Below are 22810 nucleotides of genomic sequence, written 5' to 3' on the forward strand. Positions count from 1 at the left end.
TTTAATATATATATATATATATATAGAGAGAGAGAGAGAGAGAGAATTGGATATTTGATTATTCATTATCTTATTAAATTGTGTATACAGAATAAGGGTCGTTTAGCTAAACGCTTACTTGATAAACATTTATCATTACGAGTCTATGCTCTCGTTTACTTTATTGGATAAGATTCTAGTAAATCAAAATGACATTATATGCAACAATTTTTTTGACAAGCACTAACCGGGTAAGAGTCGTCACCCTCACTTATCAGGTAAAACTCTTAAGGGCTGTTTACCAAACGTTTACTCGTGTAAGTGAACACCAAGTCTCGTTACCTTACCGGATGTATATGGTAAGGACCAAAAATCTTACCTGGTAAGAGCGAGATGAAGACCACGAGTCTTACCTAATAAGTGAGGGCGACGACTCTTACCACGGTAAGTGCTTACCGGGTAAATTGTTGCGTACGATATCGTTTTAATGGACTAAAATCTTACCCGGTAAGTAAATGATAGTGTTAAATTTACCGATAAGCGTTTACCGGGTAAGTGTTTGGTAAACGGCCCCTTAGTCTTTGGCATCGCTCTTACGAGTAGGATTATGGGTCCTTATAATGTACATCTAATAAAGTAAATGACCTAGTAAGCATTTACTGGGTAAGCGTTTGATAAACAATCCCTAACTTTGTATTATTTACAAACAAAGTAAACATAATATAGTATCGTGTTTTAGTTACTGGTTTTTTTAGGTGGTGATTCAGGCCAAAACGGAATTTTGTATGACATGAAGAGTGATAAAAAACGTTATGGTTTTTGTTGTTTTTGATGTTAAAACATTTATTTTGTCTAGTTTTTTATGTTATAAATAATTAATATATTAAGCATGATTATTTAAAAAACATTGGTTTATTTTCCGTATGATATGTTTAAATAATTAATAAATTTTGTATGTATCAAACTAAGGTTCAAGCATTGGAGATTTGTATCACAAAGAGATTTGGGTATGAATTTCACTCCGTTTTCTTTTTAGCTAAATCAACAAGCTTCGGAGTGGTGAGAGTGAGAATTTTGTGGGAAATTTGCAGGACCTGTCTATAAATCTTCTCTTTCCAAATATTGGAATTTTTAAAAACATCTCATAAGTTTATGACTGTTATGTTATTGTTTATCATCTTAAGAAACATTACAACTTTTATTCACAAACCGGAACATGCTCAAAAAGTTTATGAAATTCTCCGATTCTCAGTAGTTCAATTCATGTGAAAACGATCTCGGTACTTTATCACCATATTACTTGCAAACGATCATAGTGTCAACGTGCACTTGCACCGTCATTACGAGAACTTTGTGCCGATTGTGTGAACACGAATGATTCATAGGTACCAAAATCATATAAAACAATAATAATGTATCAGATTCTAATGTTCTCATAATTTTTGTGAGTAATCAAAAGAATACCTCTGTATGTATGAATATAAATTAATAAAAATAAATGAGCTTAATTAATATATAATTAAATAAATTTAAATAAAAGTTACTATATAAAAACTAAAAAATAATTTCATAGTAATTGTAAGAATTTGTATTTTAATTATAACATAAATAGATTTAATCTATTTTTTATAAATAAACCAATTTAAACACAATTTTTTTTTTATTCCAATACTTGTTTAGTTAAAAAGAGAAATGAAATATGAAAATTAATTAAAATAGTTTTTTTTTTCCTCTTATTATTTCAAAAATATCATTACCTCTACAAGTAGCAACCCCTCAACTTGTTTACAAATGGATCAAAGTGTAAAGAAAATAAGTTTATGAACTAGGTGTGCAAGTATAAGGACCAAATATGTAAATTAGACCGAACACTTACACGAGTGACGAAAGTGCCAATATCTAATTTACATATTAGGTCTTACATTTATGGTTGCATACCTGGTTTAAAACTTTCTTTTAACATCTCGACTCTCTGTAAATTAGAGAAATGCCACTTATAAACGTAGTGATGTCTTTTAAATTTTGAGAAGGGAAACAACTAAAAGATGAGTTAAAAACATGAAAATGACTATTTCTATTAATTTTGTAATGAAATAATTGATTGTTAATTTACAAGTAATTTCGGAAAAAGCAATTGTAAAAAAATCAGGGGAAATTATCTAAAATGACCATTTTATACACGGTACGTTAACAAAATGACCACTTTTCATAAAATTTTCACAAAATCACCTCTGGAGGGTGATTTTGATTATTTTGGGGCGATTTTGACTATAAGGTACGGATGTGACCCACATGTATACTATTTGGGAAACAAAAATCAAGGTATTATATCTGATATATATGAAATGACCCTCATTTTATCCAAATCATGGGGCGATTTTGATCTATATTCCATCACCTGGTAAAGACACATTATAACGCAACGATTTGATACATTAATGACGATTTGACGAGACATTGGGGGCGGTTTTAATTGATATTTTGTCTTTTTATGATAAAATATAATATATATATATATAAATCTTGTAGTATTCTCTATAAATTTACAGTGATCCAAACAATTTTACTCCTACAACCCTTAAATATAAAACCACAACCTTTAGCACAAATATAAAATCACGTCAAAACGATGATGGTTCCATGTATATATCTACCGTCACAACCTTTAGCACAAATATAAAATCACGTCAAAGTGATGATGGTTTCATATATGTTCAAAGTGGCGGGTTAAGAGTTGTGATAATAGAAAATGTTTGGATCACTACAATTTTATAGAGATTACTACAAGATTTACATATATTATATTTGGTCATAAAAAAGATAAAATACCAATAAAAATCACCCCCGATGTCTCGTCAAATCGTCTTTGATGTGTCAGATCTTGCGTCATAGGTTGTCTTCGCTAGAAGACGAGGGGGTGATTTTAACTTTTTGAGGGTGATTTTAACTTTTTGAGGGCGATTTGCCCATTTTCAAATATAACATATGATTTTTGTCCCAAAAATGGTATACATGTGAGATCTTTCTATACCTTATAATCAAAACCGCCAATCATGAACGATTTTAATGGTCATTTTGTGAAAAAAGTTTTAAAAAATAGTTATTTTATTAATATAAAGAAAATGGTTATTTTGGGTAACTTCTCAAAAAAAAAAAAAATTTATGTTTAAAATAAATCTATTTTGCACCCATTTGAAATCGCCAAAGCCTAGATTTGACCACAGACTGCCGAAGGCGGGAAATGAATTCTTGAGGTTCAGGCATTTCAAGTAAATCCTCTCGCCTCCAACTCCAATCTCATCAACCATGGAAAGAATCAACGTCGCAGTTAGAGCAAGACCTCTCTCGCCGGAAGATGCCAAGACCAGCCCTTGGAGAATCTCCGACAACTCCATCTTGATCGCTAACCCTCATACCAAGTTTGATTTTGGTACTTCTTCTCTTATCCTCATCCATTTCTTATCAACTCGTTTGGTTGGGAAAGGTGTGATTAGGAGTTCTATTTCTAACATTCTGCTTTATTTTTGGTGAACCATAGACCGAATTTTCAGTCAGGAGTGTAGTACTTTCGACGTTTATGAGTCGAGAACGAAATATATTGTTGCAGCAGCAATTGGTGGATTTAACGGTATGCTTTAATATCCGGTGATTTATTAATGTGCTCCATACTTCAATTTTCTCTGAGTTTCAACAGCATTAATTCTGCTAAGTACTTGTCTTTACTAGTTCACCAACATGCCTTTAAACACTTGGAGTAAAATTATATAATCTTATGGCACCTGAGACTAACATTTCAGAATTCGGGTATATCTGATGCTGCCTCCTTGGTAAGGGATCACAATTTAGTATCAGATGTCAAACTTAATACCTTTCATGGGAAAATTATGGTGATTTGGATTTAAAATCAACATCATTTTGTAGAACTTGTCATGAAGTTTAAAATAAGGTATCATCTCTTTCCCATGAGCTTGAAATCCATATTGATTTTAAGGTTGAATACAACATGTTTAATCTCCCAAGTCAAAAGGGCAGGTTTTACGAGGGAATAGAAGATAGGCCTCTCTGCTAACTACTAATATGTAGAACTGATGTTTMGTAAGCCAGTAAAGTTGCTTCTGAAAAACAGTGGTTGATCCATTTTTATATTTTCCACTAGAGGCCAAAAGATCTGTATGCAATAAATCTAGGCATTAATAGTGGGCAAATCTGTGATTGTTCTAGTCTCTAGTAAACTTGTCTATAAATAAGAGAATATAATCAAGAAAAGGAAATATATTTTGAGATTGTTAGGGTTGTGATTTACATGCACTTATAGAATGTCTTAGAGGTACACCATCCAACACCGAATAGTTATGAGCCAGGTTTCTAGATGACTACAATGCTATCTAGCGAAAAACGTTCACAATGATGGGAAGCAAGAAAGTTAAAGGTTATGCTGTAGACTTGGGTTGTCTTTGGCAATAATCCATCTCTCTATACTCTGTGCACTTCAAACATATTAGTTGCAAATATTGGAAAAGGCTCCAGGCAAAAGGGCTGTAATTGTGAAGATAAATATGTCATCACTCAGTTTAGAATACTGTTTGTGAGGTGTACCATTTTTGTCGGTTTATTGAACTATGAGATTATAAGTCAAGTACATCGTTCTATTTCAACTTGTTCTTTTATTGATTATCACAGGACCTATTTTGAAACATTAGGCTATTAGCTTTTAAGCTCCATGACAACCCTGTCTTCTTTTAACTGCGTTCTGTTCTACAATGTAGTAATCTTACTTTATTTTAATGCTAATGCCTTCTAACGGTCTCTCTCTCTCTCTCTCTCTTTTTTGGGGGGGGGGGGTTGTATATCTTGTATATCCATATTCCACTTTATCTATCTTACCGCCTTTTCTTTAGGCACTGTTTTTGCATATGGACAAACAAACAGTGGCAAAACGCATACTATGCGTGGGTCTAGTGTTGAACCTGGAGTCATCCCTCTAGCAGTGCATGATCTATTTGACATGATACACCAGGTAGTAGTACGTCTTTGTAACTTTCTATTATCAACTATTTTGAACATAGGGGGTGTTTGGTTCAGGCATAGGAATGAAAATGGGAATGAATTTTCATTTCCCCAGTTTAACTTGGAATGAAAATTTGGGCTTCTAGGGGAATGAGCCCATTATATTATATAAAATCAAACAACTTCTTTATTTTCATTCCCATTGATTACTCCTTTTTCATATTATCATGGAAAATAAAATTTTAAAACAAGAAACAATATTCAGACTGATAAGTGCAATGATCGTTGGCTTCTCTGAAGTCCCATTTGGTGGCCATTTCCATTCATCTTTGATTTAGCTTGTTCGACGTTTTTTTTTGAAGTATATAATATTTATATATGGCAAATGCAACAAATAAACTCACACACCCTCCTCACCTATGGTGAGGTTTGGACCCCTGACCTCCTAGAAGGCCAAGGGCTACGATACCGCTAGGCCAAGGGCTACGATACCGCTAGGCCAAAGGCCCTTTGGTAGCTTGTTCGACGTTGATATGTTCTCCGTTGGGATCCCATTTAGAGTAAATCCATTGCAACCACCATCTTTTCCTTTTTGAAGAGAGTGTATGTGACATTATGAGAAAGAAAACATTAACTCGTATGCTCATTCTATAAAAAAGTAGTTGTGGTTGCCAAAGATCTGCCCTTTGATTTATTGAAGACAAAATAATATCTGTTTAAGTACAAGCCAGGCTAAGACATGCCCTTTTAGGCTAGGAAAGCAATAGTTGCCACATTAGATGGCTTAATGTGTTGCCTACTTGCCTTGTCCATATCTACTCTAGGGAGAACAAGATGGAGATGCAGTTTAGTGTATTGCCTTGTCCATATCTATTCAAGGGAGAACAAGATGGAGATGCAATCTTTACCCATGATTTGCATGTTTATCTGTAAATTGTAATAGCCATCATTCACAAATTTGATCTTGGTTGTACCTAGTTTCATAATTCTCTCTCTTTCTGCACCTGCTTTTATTATATCTATAACAAGATGGTTGGATTTTAGACACTTGTATGCTATCAATAAAATTTGCGTTAGACTGTCAGTTGTGCCTCCAATTGGATTTCATGCGCTTGGTCATCTATCCTTTTTTCTTTTGTTTCCTTAAAGGAAATGGATCGTGAGTTTCTTTTGAGAATGTCCTACATGGAGATCTATAATGAGGAAATCAATGATTTGTTGGCCCCAGAGCACCGAAAGCTGCAAATTCACGAAAGTATTGAGGTACAAATTTTATGACATTTATTGTCCTTTTAACTTGCATATGATTTTTACTTTTTTTTATAATTATGTTTCTATATATAGCGTGGCATATTTGTTGCTGGTCTGAGAGAAGAAATTGTTACTAGTGCTAAGCAGGTGCTTGAATTCATGGAGTTCGGTGAAGGTAATTCCTAATATAAGTCACACTTTCTCTACCTGTAATGTTTCTTACACGGCAGGGTTTTCAGGATAGAGGTTGCATCTAACTTCATTGTAACCTCATACTTTATCTCATTTCTTTTAAGCAATCATCTTACTCATACCAAGTGCATAATTTTTTTGGTCCTGGGGACAGGTGTTCTCAAAATTTTATCGGCTTTTTCGTTCAAAACCGTTTATTCTCCTCTCATGGCCTGCTTCTGACTTCATGTTATTTACTTCTAAGTTTAACGATCTCATCTTCTGCTTGGTTATTTCTTCTTACACTTTGTAGCTCATCGTCATATTGGGGAGACAAACATGAATTTACACAGCAGTAGGTCTCATACCATTTTCCGCATGGTATGGTTACTATTCTTCCTAACTTCTTCTATTTGAACTTGTACAAGTTCATGAGATGAAATTTTGGCTTGTATAGATTATTGAGAGCAGGGATAAAGTTGAAGATGAATATGCAGAGAGTTCTTGTGATGCTGTTCGTGTATCTGTTTTGGTATGCATTATGTAACTACTGATTTTCTTCTTAGTTTACACTTATTTCTTTTGTTGTTACATCAGATGCAATACGCTGCTAATTTATTTCTCCATTTTCCTTATTTGTTGTCAAAGAACTTGGTAGACCTTGCTGGTTCAGAACGAGCTGCCAAAACTGGTGCAGAAGGTGTTCGCTTGAAAGAGGGTTCCCACATCAACAAAAGCTTGATGACACTTGGGACTGTAATTAAAAAGCTAAGTGAAGGTGCTGAGAGCCAAGGGTAGGTTCAGATGTCCCTGAGTGTGATCTTGTAAATCCAACCCTTTCTTATAAAATATATTTTATTGTCTGATGCAGAAGTCATGTTCCTTACCGAGACAGCAAACTTACACGTATCTTGCAGCCTGCACTGGGTGGGAATGCAAATACAGCCATCATTTGTAACATTACACTGGCACAGGTGAACCTTTAGATTCATACAGATAAAGATCATAGAAATTTTGCATGTCTATTTAAGACTAGACAATTTTTTTAAAGACGAATCCAGAATAATAAACAAAGATGTAATTATCACCAGTGAGTGTGGAAAGTACTTCTACACTGAAGATAGAACTCACTCCTAACTATCTGAGTTTTTCTTTAACAAGATTGAAGGAGATTTAAAGGGTAAGAGTACAACTTAATTTTTGTGCTTTTATCATGGTTAATATTCTTATATTCTCTGTGCAGTTGATTGGTTCTGTATTGTCAAAATAATTTTTTAAGATTCAAGTGTTTTCAGTGACATTTATTTTCACAATGAAGTATTTCATTTGTTGCATTTCGTATTTCAGCAGGTCATTTTTTCTTTCTGTACTTATAGTTATCATATAAATAGAATCACAACTGGTTTCTGATTGCAAGAGTGGCTTTTCAAGTCAAATTAGAATTTGAACATGGTGTCACAAACATTAAATGAATTGTATTGTTTAAACTTTGATGTGGCAGATTCATGCTGATGAGACTAAAAGCAGCCTTCAGTTTGCAAGCCGAGCTTTACGTGTCACTAACTGTGTTCATGTGAATGAGGTTTGTTCTTAACACATCTCATGTTACTGTGTTCTGTAAGTCGCACTTTTCTCAACTTCACTCTACATTTCTTGCTATTTGGCAGATTTTGACAGATGCTGCTTTATTAAAGCGCCAAAAGAAAGAAATTGAGGAGCTCCGAGCAAAGTTACAGGTTGACCATTCATGCTCATGAAACACTGTTCATTTACTCATTTAGTATGATACCTTCAAAGCACTTGATTGCTATTATCGTTATTGTAATCGTTTTCTATTGTTTTTCTGTGCTCTCCATATGATCTTTAGGGTTCTCATTCAGACCACTTGGGAGAGGAGATTCTCAACTTGCGGAATACGTTGTTGCAGGTGGATAAAGCTTACCTAAATGATTGCCATATGACAAACATTATGTATAAATTCTTAATTGCAGTACTGTTATGTAGAGTGAATTGGAAAGGGAGCGAATAGCTCTAGAGCTAGAAGAGGAAAAGAAAGCTCAGGCTGAACGAGAAAAGATGTTGCTTGAGCAAGCGAAGAAGATCCAGAACTTGAGTTCTATGGTCTTATGCTCCAATAGAGATGAAGTTCGTGATCATCGCAAGAAGGTTTGATTCTATGGATGATATTTCTTCTTGTCACATCTTTTTTAATGTATCTGATGGAGTAATTATTATTTTTACTTAGAGATATATGTAGTCTCCAAAAGCACCATCGTTGAAATAAAATTAATCACCATATTTGAGTGATGTCAAGAGTAGCATTCTATTGTTATATTATATCCGATTTGTGATGCAATAAACTTGTAAGGGGGATCCCTTTAGTTTATCATGGGTTAGATTACAAAGAGATCCTAGTACTACACTGTGAGGTTTAAACAAATTTTATTTATTGTTTGTATTTCTCCACTAATAGTTTTTGTTTGAAAATACCATCTTGTATCCTTCATCTTTGATTGTACTCAATAAGCCCATATGTTGGATTTTCATGCAATTTTAAGTTGTATTTGAAACTAAATTTGACATTTGAAACTGTTGAAACTTTTAGGGAATTTCAAATGAACATGAGTCTTGCAAACCAGTGTGCTACCTTCTTTGGTTGAAAATGATAATCAGAAGACCCCTACCAAAGACTACCGATAAATATGGAGCTCAGTGCATGTTAGTTTTATTTGTTGCTAAGAATTTTAATCATGCAGGTTTTACTGTTGTAGAATTTATCAAATAAAAGTTGATTAGATGTCATGTAGAAATTGTTATGGGCACAAAAATTTCTAGAAATTGTCAGCTTGGATACAACTTTGTTAAAAAATTATTAGAACTATCATCTTAGCATGGGCATGTCAAAATGATTTTACCTCCTCGAAACTTGAATAACATGCAGTGAACTTGCATCATATTAATGTTTGTACAAGTGGATCCTCCATGGTTAATCATGTACTCCTTCCATAACATTTTTATTTCTAGTTTGGGATCTTAACGTGCAGTTGTACTTCTCTGAAGTTACCACTAAATAAGTTCTCTATAGACAGTCACTCTTTATCTAAAACATAATGATATCTCTCAGTAATTGCACCAAGTCAAAGTTTTTTTAATCGCAACTATACCTGCTTTTAGTGGTCAATTGTATTATATTGATTAGTGTACCTTATAAAAGGAAATAACTATCTGAACAAGCATACTGTTAGGATAACCACAATCAGTGTATTTTGTTGTTTATGAAATGCTATATGTTTTGTGTATGCTCAAAGTTGCTTCTTTTGGTGTATAAATATTCTGGACTTCTCTACTTGGTTCTCTTACTATTGTTTTTTCACTTACTTCACCTGACTTCTATTTCTCCCACCCCCTTTTGAACATGTTTGCTTACAAATCTTGACCAAGAAGGAAAAGCGGCGTGATACCTGGTGTCCAGGGAAACTTTCAAAAAAGATGACGAGTGAGGTATTAAACTATCCTACCAAACGTCTCCTTTGATATGGTACAAGAGTATGCATTAATTGCTAACTGAAGCAGACAGTATCTTGCTCCGTTGTTGGATATTTTGTTGATCAGAAACTATGGGGTTTTCAGAAGGAACTTATTATACTCGTATAATTCTATTTATTATATAATGTGTAAGTCGTTAAGATGAAATAACTGGCTACATTTGCTTGGAAGCTGTTAGTATTATTACATTTTCAAAACTCAAGAATCAAATAACTATGCATGTCTTGAATCAAATAAATTGTATTACAGTCCACTGATGGGTTTGAAAGAACTGATGCAACCCGTTCATATTGACAAAAAGGGATCGTTAAGCACATTCAGTTTGCAAGCCGACCCTTTATTAGGTTTCTCATTTTATCCCGTAAAACAATGACATCCATTTTTCGTTTTCCTCTGTAAGCTATAACTCATAATATTTGACACTTGTTATCACACAACCTACCACATGCCATTATGAGCATCGCTACCCTTAATGGGCTTGCAACATCCTTACACAGGATACTCATGTACTGAACCACTGGAAATCTTTAAGTTCTCCCTTTATCAGATAAATTCTCCTCTCATCTCAACCATTAATGATTTTTGTCATCATTTTCTGATATTAGAGGCTTTCTGCCAACATGAAATGCAATATTAACATGCATAATCCTCCTCTTCCTTTGCTGATTGAAAAGAACTAAGGGCATCTCCAACCAATGTGCTAAAGAGCTAAAGTGCAATAAAATAGCTACAAACCATCTCCAACCAATGAGCTAAAGTGCTAAAGAGTTTAAAAATGTGCTAAAGTGCTTCTTGATGGGTCAAGAATAGTCCATGCTAGTGGAAATCTATTTTGTATTATAGCTTTCTCTTCCTTTCAGTCCCTCGTCCATGAATGTGACTCCCTTGCTGGAAGGTCTCCCACGTATAGAGCACACACATACTAGTACACCCTTGGAAGAGAAAGATGGACCTTATTTTAATTCAAATAAAATGTATTCTTGACACACGTTTTATTTTAATTATTTGAAAATTATAGAAATTGAACTTTCTTTTTTACAAAAACCAATAATACATTAATACATTGTAATAAATCATTACAAAAAATAAGAATACAAGAACATGTTGTGTAGGATGATGCAAGTGAATAAGATATTGGAGAGTTACTATGATTAATTAATACTTACAAAATATGGTTAGAGTTAGATGATAAATTTTTAAGATGTAAAAATACAAAATTTAACTAATTAATACATAAAAAATGATTATTAAATAAGATATAGAAATATAAATTTAACCAATTATAATAAGGTAATGGAATTGATAGAGAATTTCATAGACCTAGGTGGGATATGAGAATTGATAAAGGGAATAAAGATGATGATAGAATCATCGAGGTCAGTATATATATATCTTTGATGTGGTCTGTCCACTTCAACTGCTTTTCATCTACCAAAAAGGCGGGCGGAATGGAAGAGCAAAAGGTGTCATGCCATGGAGTGGGTAATATCTCGAGTCTCATGGATAAACTAATAAATATAGGTCAAATATATAGAAGTGCTAAAGTTTAATACTACTCGGTTGGAGATGGTTGGTGCCATTTTTGTGAATAGTGAAAATTTGAGTGCAAAAGTTAGCACTGGTGATATGTTTAGCACTTTCGGCTGGAGATGGTCTAATAGGTAATTTAGCAACCCGATTTTTATAGACCAATCAATCTCTATGACCACTTGCATATCACAACAGTTGTTCACACTAACACACAATTCATGGATCTTCAATTCCTAGAGGAAGTACATACAATGTATTTGTAGGCAAACTTATATGTATTCACTATTCATGAATCTACATCTTTCCTCTTGTCTTCAACTTGACAAGTTTCAGCATTTATCGAAACATATATCTTCACAGCAGCATGAACTTAGCAAATTCTGTGTCTAGATATTGGACCTTTGGAAGGATGTTTTGAAATCCTTCTTAGCAATGCTGTTGCATTGTTCTGTTATGTCTTAGTTATTTATATAGTTTGGTTTTTCAGATAGTTCAACTGTGTATTATAATTGGTTCAGTTTTTAATTGTAAATCATTTATGCAATATTTTAGTTGTCCTACACTCATACTTGATGTACTTCTATCCATGGTCTCCAGCTACCTTCCACCATCCTAGGACAAGCTTCTGCGGTGAGACCCGATAGAACTGACCGTGAACGAGGGCCACTTCTACCTTTTGAGGAACTAGTAAATGATAAGACATCAAATGCATGCAAGCTGGAGACAGATTGTAATGGTGTGGCATTGAGTGACTTTGACCTTCCACATCCACACTCATTGATGCATGTTACAAGCAGAAAAAAGGCACCAACCACGAAAAGGAGCTTACCGATGGTTGGTTTTATGTTTGATCTGACATACCTTACAAAGCTTTGGCAGGGATGAATATGACTGTTTTGCTTGCAGGAAAGTGCTGAATTAAAAGAAATGCGAGCAGAATATGAGAACTTGCTCTTACAATTTGAAACTCAGGTCATTGTACTTTCTGCTGCTGCATTTTATGTTTAGTATACTTTGGTTTCATATTGTTATTTTCTTGTTACAGCGAACAACAAGTGAAATACAAATTGACTACTTAACAAGAAGACTTGAGGAGGCTAGTTATTGTTTAGATGAAGAACCTGGGAGTAATTACACATCCGATACTGATAAAAAAGCCATTCAATTAAGCACTACTAGAAGTTTGGGCGAAATGGAGGCAATTCTTGTTATCAAGCAACTTCAAGAAAAGGTCTGGTCCTTTCTTTTTCCCTCGATATTTCTTTTTAGAGATGAGTTTCCGTCTCAATATTTTGTGAATCTCTATATGCTGTAATGCAGATCTCGGAGTTGGAGATGGAGAAATCTTTAAGCTTCCAGAATGTGGATTCTGCTGTTGAATTAGAAACAGAGAAAAATATGTATGCCAGCAATAAGCATGATGAGGTTTTACTTCATGATTACTTCTTTTTCTTTTATTTTCTTTGTCCGATGCTTCTGTTTCCTGAGACCCTACGTGCACGGCTAGGACACAAAACTTGCCAATGTTATGCTTTAAAACACATCATTAGATCATCCTTGATCAAATATTACTTAAGCGTACAATTGAAGTGAGTAACATATATATTCCAACAACATTGAGTTCCACATATGGTAAAGGGTCATGGTAGCCTGCTGATCTCCATTTAGAGCATGCAATTTTGTTTATCCAGAAAACACATAAAAAAAAAAAAGGTTTAATGGCGGGGACCTCATGGCCCCGTGGTCCACATTTTGTGAACCCTACTTGCCATACCTCATAAGCAAGCACCGGAAAAGACAACCTGTCCTCCCCTGGAATCGAACCCGGGTGGGCACGCCCAAGGCAAGGCATTTACGGAAGGAGGTGGCCATCCAGAAAACACATATGCCACCACTTGGGGAAGATTCATAATATACGACATCTTCGAGGCAATAATAGTTCAATGAATTAAATCCTCACTGTTGACAAACACGCATTACATACCCAACAATACTTGAACCATGCTCTGATGATGATGACATCCTCTTGGAATAAAGATGTCATCTTTCTCTGCAAATTGGAGTTGATTGTATAATATAAGCTAAGGATACACCAAAGTACATTACATCTTTGTAAGGCAGATGGATGGTCAGGTAAGATCATGTGAGGTACGAAGGGTTCTACTAGGTGCTGTTGAGCTGCTGAGCTGGAATGGAACTAAGCCTACAAGGGCCGCTGAGCTGGTTGTGCCAGAGTCAGCTCCCCCTAGTTTTAGCGTGATACTCTGTGATACTTCAGGGGTTAAGGGTTTGAAGAATACTCCTCAAGTTGCATATTACTAAACATGAATATGAATATAGCTGATGGCCTGAAGCTAATAAACTCAAGTCTAACCTAGCTTTTATAATACTACAAGCATTATTATTTTTTACTGTAACGGTTGATTGCAATGAAAAACCATCGAATACTATTTTCGGATGAATATAAACTGCAGTTACCTATAAACTTATCATTATAATACTTATCTTTGGTGGAGATGGTTTGTTTTTCGTTATAGATATATTGCTATTCTTGCTTTAATCACTAATCGGTTTATTGTGGATCTTGTAGCTATACATGAAACTCCTGGCTGCACAGGAGGAAGTCAATTTGATTCATCAACAACTTATGGCAATGGTATCTACTATTACACTTGATGCATGCATCCTTTTATTTTCATGAAAATTGTTGCTAGGCTATAATTTGTAGTTCCTCTTCTCCTGTAGGTCTTTAGGCGTGTTATTTTCCAATTCACAAGTTAGAGGAACAGTCATTAGCCAAAGAGCATATAGGAACATAACGATACCTGGTTTCCATTTTTGTTAACTTCATTAATTAGCCAAAGAGCATATAGGACTTGGCGTTGTGCTCTTTAAGCTGTTTGAAATTCTTACTTTCACCTCCGTTTTACTGCATGAATTTATCTTGAACTATTTTCTCTCAATTCTTCATTTTCTATGCCTTTATGTATGCACCCATTTTTTTCACTTCAAAAATCGTCATTGTCTCAAGCTTTTCAAAAATGTTTCAAAATCTTTAAAACTTCCATGAACTTTTACAAACTTTCTGCTTCTTTATGAACGTTCCAGTACTTTTTGCAAACTGGTGGAAACCTCTTTACTCCTAGAGATTGGGAAAAGTCTACGTGCATCTTACCCTCCCCAGACCTGCTTTAGAGTCGGATATCATGGGGGTTCATTTGGTTTGATTTTGTTAATGTAAAATCAAAAAGGTATTTATCACTCATAGGGTAAGAATGAAAGAATGGATTTTAAACTATTACACTGAACCTTCACCTTTGCATGCTATCAAAAATAGAAGGGGAGAAATATCAGTTGAGAAATTCTAAATATTAATTTCAAGAATTACTCTTAGCACATGAAACCCACATAATGCTATGTAGGATGAGAACTCTGAAGCATTGACAAAGCTATCGGCAGACATCCAAGAAATAACATTTGACATTCAACATTCAGAAACCCTTGTTGGGTCTGTCACTTCGATGATGGAGGAACATTTGCAAAGTTGTGCTGCCCTGTCAGACCTTATTGCTGTGAGTAATTCGAAGTTCATGATGCCTTTAAAAGTTATGTGCCAGTAAGTGATGCTAATACTATGAGGTGTTACAATTTTGCTAACTTTTGCAGGACCTCAGGTCTTTCTCTTCCCATGACTTTATTCAAATAAAAACACTACTTGGTGGCTACGAAAAAGTGCATTCTTGCATGAAAGCCAAAGTAGATGAACTTGAACATGAAAAGGTACTTATCTATTTTGCTTCCATATAACCATGCTCTTATCATCTTCACTTTTCTGAGATCCATGTGGTTATTGTAGCTTCTTATGTACAATCAATCTAAAGACCTTCAGAAAAGGATAGAAGAAGCATGTTTAAGTGGTGAAAATTCAGCACGGGCATTAACAGTATGTCATTATTTTCCAACAGTGACGTAATTTATATTGTCCCCTCCACCGGACACTCTTCTGACAAGTTCAGTTTTTGTTTTCCAGGAACTTTCTGAACGTTATGAAGCAGAAACAACTGAATTTCTTTCTGAAATCAAAGCACTCCAAAATGAGATATCATCCCTATCATCTTCTGTCTTGGCTAAGGAGAAGGAAAGAATGAGAAAAGACCTTGAGAAAACAAAAGCAAAACTGAAAGAAACAGAGTTTAAGTTAAGGAATACCATTCAAGAGAAAACAAAGTTAGAGGTAATAGCTCATTTTTTCATATCAAATGTGATGCTTAACCAAAAGTTTTGTCTAATTTCACCTGTACATCTCTTATATATAGGGTGAAAAAGCATCTGCAGAGAGAGAAATAAAACGCTTGCATGGCCAGAAGGCTGTTCTTGAGCGTGATATAACGAAACGTGAGTCGATTGCTGGGAGAAGGCGTGATTCAGTTCTGGATAGAAGCTCAAATATTTTTGACTCGAGAAAAGCCAAAGGATTTGGTGTTACTGTTGATCAGGTGATAATACGTTGGTTTCAGATTAGATGCTTTAACCATGGATCCCCATATTAGACCTTTCTCCTGCAAACAGCTCCTAGGGCAAATCTTTCAGATAAATCGACACTTGCTACCTCTGATGTTTATTTATTTAAATTCAGGCATTGAACTAACTAAAATTGGTTGGATGCTAACGAGTTCCTATCTGATGCCTGCATGTTACTTTTACTTATCAGTGTTCGTTATACTATTCCACAAATTTATGTTCAAGGATCGAGGTTCCCATATCAAAATATATTATCAAAAGAGGTTGAGTCGTTGACTACTGAACAACCTATGTTCTGTACATATTAATGATATCACTTAAAAGTAAAATTGTTAATTATAACATATTGTTGGTAGTCAAGGTGAAATTTTGGGCTGCTGTACTGGACAGGAGACAAGTTTATTATTCGTTGGTTGGGAGGGGACTAGAAATTTATTTGTGGAGAATATGGGCAATTAAAGAAGTGACACTACTTTTCTTGTAGTACATATTTTCTAGTGAGAATCTTGAAATTGACTAGTAGCTTGTAGTGGCTCATGACATCAAGTTTGGCTCAATCCTTTATCTGTTCTCTTGCTATGTGGGGGTTGCTTAACTATTTGTTTCTTACATTACATAAGAGAGATAGGAAAAGCTACACCAGCTGATTAATGTAGCCTACATATCTTAGAATACCATAAGTTGCCATATAAGAACGAATTTGAAGACTAAATCAAATGAATTGCAGCTCATATATGTTCATGCAAGTTCAAGGAGGTGTGGTTCAGAACTACTCTTTGATTGCTCACTTCCTAAAATTCTTAAAATATGTACGGAGTAAAGCTGCAAGATAAAACAGAAGGATAATCTGGTCGTTAAAGGTATTAATGCTAGTCACTCTGTTGTTCAAAGGGAATAACAATGAAACAAACAGTTCTTATTATGGTTCCTTTTGAATGGTACATACCGATGTTTTAGCAACAAATCATCTACGTGTAGTTTATTGGGTCCTACAAGGTTACATCCTTGCTAGCAAATTGTATCTGATGCACCCTTAATAACTCAATGATGCTATCGAGATAATTGCTTCTTATGTACATATTTTAGTTGTGTAATTACCATTTTATTAAGAGTGTCCGTGCACAACTTTGCAATCAATCACTAATTTATCTTGACCTGTTGGTGAGATAAAGAAATGGAGGAAGATAGAAACCAACTAATTTTCTTCAAACGGTTGTTAGTTCTAATGTTTTCTGTTCACTTTTTCAGGAAGAGTACAGAAAGCTGGAAGTGCTCGCATTTGAGATGGAGACAACTATTGGTTCTCTAGAAGAAAAATTAGCAACCACTAATGATGAAAAAGAACAGGCAGTGTTGAATTCTGAAAGACTGGTCCTAGAAGTACAAGACTTGTCTGACAAATTAAACTTTTCGAACTCAGAACTGCAAGCATTAGAGGATCTGGTTTCAAGTCTTGTAAGCCCTGATTTGCATTTACCTGTTGATCTCTAAATCTTCTGCTTAAGTTGCAACTTGGATATTTGTTGAACTCATCATTTTTTTTCTCATCAAACTTTTCAAAAACCATGATTATATTATTGTTTCAGAGGGTGAACTTGGAAGAGGCAGCAATGAGTCATCAGAATGCAGAAAACTCTGTTAGTAAGTTGGTCGAGGAAAAGGAAGAAATGGCTATGGTATTGAGTTAACAAATGTGTTTATTTTATTATTGAACTGACTTCAGAATCATGTTTTTCCTTGTACTTGATTCTTTCTATCACATGTAACATGCAGCAACTTACCGATGCTCTTCTGGCAATTGAGGAGGAAAGAGCTATATGGGTTACCACGGAAAAAGCTTCAATTGAAGTCATTGAAAGCAAATCAAAGTTGTATAGTTCTGAGATTGCTTTGTTAACAGATGCATTGTCAGAGGTAAATGTCAATTTTTTATATATCCATATATTATGTATCGTTTATATATTACACCACATTTTACTCTAGAGAAAGTTAACCGTATATGTCTATGTTTTAAACCTGATTGACACATCTTAAACCACTTGAAATATGAAAGCACAAATGATCACCTCTTCTGGCACTTGGATAACAGAGAAAACCCGGAGTGTCAAACAGCTAACAATTCCCTTTCACCAATAACATTTGAAACATATACCTTTGGAAGCAAGAAGGAAGAAAGGAAAGCCAAAGACTAAACTAGGTATTCAAGCTAGTCTAGAGTAGACCAAACATACAAGTGAGCACATACACCACCAAGCATCTAGGTCAGTTTAGATGAATCCAAATACTAAACAGGTCTTGACTAATCTTAGTATCATGCAAGCAGCATGTATCTGAGCACGAAAGTCGGGGTGTGTCCAAGTGACTCAGAACATTAGAGGAAAACCCAATACTCTAAACTAAAGCAAAAAGCGAGTGCCACCACCAAGCCATGTAGTCGGCCAAAAAGACAAGGAAAGAATGCAAGTGGCCAATCAACCAACAGACCAAAAGTTAAGTAGTCAGATAAAAAGATTCTAACTAGCCAAGCCAACGATCGACCACAAATTGTTAGCCAACTAATCAGATGGAGCAAGTCCACTCATGAGGTTTGTCGAGCCTGTATGTCTCTTCAGAAGCAAGAAGAAACGACAGTAATGTGATGCCTGCAAGTAGCATTGCATGTCTGGCAACATTAATTGTTCATCGTCAAATAATAATAACAATAATAAGCATAAACTGATGAATAAATTCATTTTTTCTTTTGCCTTCTTAACACGTTTGGTAATAAATCCTTAAGCTTGTCAGGTCTCTATCATCTTGAGCTAACTTAGCTCATAGTTTCTAAACATATTAGTGCCTAAATAACCTAAAAGCCAGAAGCCCATTATACAAAATCCAGATGTGAACCAAAATGGAATATTCATGGTTTGGGTGGATGCCATCATTGACTAGTGGGGCCCGGGATGAAAATCATTTTCTAAAATCTAATGTGATCAGCAGCTGTGCGCAGTGGTTGACTATTGTGATTGTTGACCAAGCCAATCAGATCTAGTTCTGGATACCAAGTTACTTTAACTTGTCTTTTCCATATTCCCATATCTCTCCTGCTACTACTTCGGGTACCAGTTGTGCACTATGGTTATGAAGTACTTCATAACCGTAGAGGAAATAAAGACTTCTAGAAGGGTTTATTTTATGTGGATAAAAACCAGTGATGGACATCAGGACATCAGGACATCAGGAATACTTCATGGTTATGAGTACTTCATGATTTTTGCTTATTTTCTCGATGTCTAATCTTTAAGGCCTCTGGACATCAGGAATTCCAATCTCATGGAATGATGGAACCATTTGTTCATTAGAATAGTTTTGTCGATCCTAATTTCCAGTATTTTAAGTTCTTAACTTGATAATCTGTGTACTGCTTTAAGGTGAGGAATGAACTTGAGGCCTGCGGAGAAGAATGCAAGGCCATCAAACAAAAACTAGCTTTTGCAGAAGAGAAATTGGAAGTGGAGAAGGCATGCAGGTTTACCCCCATTCTTCTGTTAGTCATTGCTTTGTCAGTAATCAGTCGTATGATCCTCTATTGTATGATCTATATTTTTGAGATTTTCGGTTATATCCGTCAAATGTGACTTTCTTTGCCATGCTGGAAGTCAACGAAGTAAAAGGTACAAGATGATATTCCACGGACATAGCGTCCCTTGATGGACAATACTTTACTGTAAAAGGAAATTTGTTGCTTAGTAGAATATAAATGATCCTTAATGAGATTGACTCACCGGGTTGTAGATCACTGCACCATCTTCCCTAGTCAAGAACATAAGATATGTGTATAATCAAGATCAGATGATTTGTCCCATGTACTTAAGGTAGTACAGAACATATCCACTTTCCAACTAATTGAATTTTTTCTTGTTCTTTATTTGGAGATATTTTTTAGCCATTTGTACAATTGATATGAATTATTCTATGATAAGTGGCCACATAATGTGTATGTGATAGAAGTTTGTGTAACATGTACTCTAATTTTCGAGTAGAGTAAGGGTTCTTTATTGGTTTTGGGGTTACCTTCACATTTTGAAATTTCTGGCACAGTGTGGAAAAGTCACTTCAGATTGACCAACTAAAGAATGATCTCAGACAGCTTGATGATCAGAAAAAGATATCTGAAGATGTAAGTTTACACTTCTCGTTCTATATTCTACTTGACACTAATTTGTCACAATACACACTTCAGTTATATATTTCCTTACACGCAATTAGTGATAAATCTTCAGGCTTTGAAGTCAAAACTAGAGGCCCTTTCTTTTGATCATCGAAATGCATGGGAAGAAGTTGATAAACTTCGGATGGATTTAGATGCACTTAGTAAAGAAAGAGATGACTTGGCAGCCAATGGCAGGGAATTTGGTCAAGTTTCAGAGCTTATGGATGATATCCAGGTTTCGTATTAGTTTCTTATTATAAGTACTCCTGCCAACTTGATACCGAAAGTATTGCATTTAAAGTTTGTGAAACATTGGGTTGAAGATCCGCAGAATTTATCCAACATTCAACTAATCTGTAATGTTACATTTACAGAAATTACGCAATCAGCTCCTTGAAATTACAAAAGAACGAGATGAGGTACTGACTCAGGCTGAAGAACTGCAAAATTCTAAGGCCGAGCAACAATTGCTCGTGGAAAAATGTCATGACAAGGTTAAAGACCAGAACTTCATTGCCATTATTTGGGATTTCATTTCACTGTATCTAATAGGTTGCCTATATTTTGAGCAGTTCTTGAATGCCAAAGCTGAAGTTGAGGAGTTGACGATGAAGCTGTCCACTCTAGAAGTCAAGTGGCACAACGTAAGCTCTTTTTTCTCGAGACCTATGCATGCAAACATGTTCAAATCATGCCTTACAAAAATGAAATTAGCAGTGGTTGATCTTCAGAACATCATATCTAATCCGTGTCTCATTAATTCGAAATGGAGACCATAGGGCTCCTTGTTATACAGTATATAGAGCTGAACCTTGGGTCTTTCCCTTTTGAAGATCATTGAGTTTTGCTTCTAGAGAGTCGAGACATTCACGCCTTGTGCTTGTTTTGTGTGCTTTGGGGGGTCATGTTTCTTTCAATCTGTTGACTTGGGGCTAATCTGTTTTACACTATAAGACAGTATCTTGGATAAGAGCAATCACTTTGCTATGTTAAAAAATCTGTCTTGCTGCTATCTCAACTAATTCAAACTCATGGAACTCGGTTTCTTCTAAATGTATATGTTCCTAATATGTCTATTTAGTACTTTGTGTTTCCTACTTCGTTTTTGTTGGAGTATCACATCAGCTAGACAACCCTTTATCCTCTATATACGTTGGGAAGGGATCTGACCTGATTCCACATATCTCTCATGGTATCAAAGTCTTCCTCTAAAAAGGACTCTGACAATCTAGAGCACAGTCTTTGTTGAAGGGGGCGTGTTGGAATCCCACATTGGCTAGACAATCCTTTATTCTCTATATATGTTGGAACCATCTTTCTCTCCTAAAAGGCTCTTTTGGAGAGTAATATGATGGCTTTCACACATCTCTCATGATATCAAAGTCCGGGTCTTTCTCTAAAAGTGACTCGACAATTTGGAGCACCGTGTGCGTAGTCTTCGTTGGAGGGAGCGTGTTGGAATCCACATCGGCTAAACACAAATCATTAAACATGTATATATATAGGAACTCAAATGTGATATTTTTGGTGTTTTTTCAAACAGGATGAGGTGAAAAACAGCATAGAGAAAGCAAAAACAAGGATGAGGCTGAATGGAGCACAACGAAAGTTAGATAGCATTCGGATGCGATGCAAAGAAGAAATGCAGGAGAAAGACTACATGCATAAGCAATTCGAAGACGCTACAACAAAGTTGAAAAGTCAATTGGTTTCGCGTGGAAGCGAAATCCTCAACCTCAAGAAGCAGCTTGCTTTGAAGGCGTAGTCATCAATCCTCCCAAACTTGTATAATCTTTGTAAATTCGAAAACACATCGCAGGGGCCGTTTACCCAAATGCTTACTGGGTAAGTGCTATTCAACACTATCACTTACCTTACCGGGTAAGATTCTAGTCAATTAAAATGACATCGTAGGCAACAGTTTACCCGGTAAGCGCTAACCGGGTAAGAGTCGTCACCCTCATCTGCCGGATAAGACTCTCGGTCCTTGCCATCGCTCTTACCAGATTCTTGGTTCTTGACACGTTAACCCGTTAAGGTAAATGACCAGGTAGACGTTTGGTAAACGGCCCCTTGATATCATTTCCTTGTGTTCATTTGAATTTGATCATCTTTTTGGGTAAAATGTAGAGTCTTGGAGGTAGGATTTTAGAAGGATAATAAGGTTCAAGTTTTCATTTGTTTTCTTCAGGTTCATATTTTATGAATTCTATTTGTGAAGGTCTTGAAATGTAACCGGGAAACTGTAACCTTTCTTTAATCATAGAGTGGGGAGGCCCCTCCAATCAAGAAGAGAAACTGTAACATTTAAATGGCCTAACCGGTTAACCGGTCAGGTCATGTCAGGTCGGTCCTTACTCCCAATCCTTGCCCCCAGTTCCTCTTTCTTTTTCTAATTTTATTATTTTATATTAATTTAATTTGTTTTACAGTGTTATTCAAAACACTAATACATACAAGTGTGTGTACATTTGTATATATATGCCGTCTTAGGGCATGTTTTGGAAAACGTCGTGATCTTATAGTAACTCGTAAGGTTTAAGGTTTGACCTCTTCGTAATGTCATGTCTTACGTTATTTAAAACCTTGCTTATGATCAATTAAATAGGGACC

General features: G+C 35.4%; 1 protein-coding gene across 1 annotated transcript; it reads left to right on the top strand.

Moving 5' to 3' along the window:
- Window positions 1-3285: 3285 nt before the first annotated feature.
- On the top strand, window positions 3286-22032 carry LOC112529604 (kinesin-like protein KIN-7O). Its single transcript, XM_025140930.1, has 33 exons — window positions 3286-3409; window positions 3518-3607; window positions 4878-4996; window positions 6136-6249; window positions 6331-6412; window positions 6722-6789; window positions 6866-6940; window positions 7057-7202; window positions 7280-7382; window positions 7910-7990; window positions 8076-8144; window positions 8276-8335; window positions 8413-8574; window positions 9853-9909; window positions 12082-12318; window positions 12391-12456; window positions 12530-12715; window positions 12805-12909; window positions 14075-14140; window positions 14907-15056; window positions 15151-15264; window positions 15341-15427; window positions 15515-15718; window positions 15801-15980; window positions 17254-17460; window positions 17592-17681; window positions 17779-17919; window positions 19416-19513; window positions 20086-20164; window positions 20268-20432; window positions 20572-20691; window positions 20770-20841; window positions 21741-22032. Exons 1-33 carry the CDS (start codon window positions 3286-3288, stop codon window positions 21960-21962), a joined length of 3939 nt encoding a protein of 1312 aa, XP_024996698.1. The 3' UTR covers window positions 21963-22032.
- Window positions 22033-22810: the final 778 nt, after the last annotated feature.

This window comes from Cynara cardunculus (assembly GCF_001531365.2).
Source record: "Cynara cardunculus var. scolymus isolate 2C chromosome LG 16, CcrdV1, whole genome shotgun sequence".
Taxonomy (NCBI): Eukaryota; Viridiplantae; Streptophyta; class Magnoliopsida; order Asterales; family Asteraceae; genus Cynara; species Cynara cardunculus.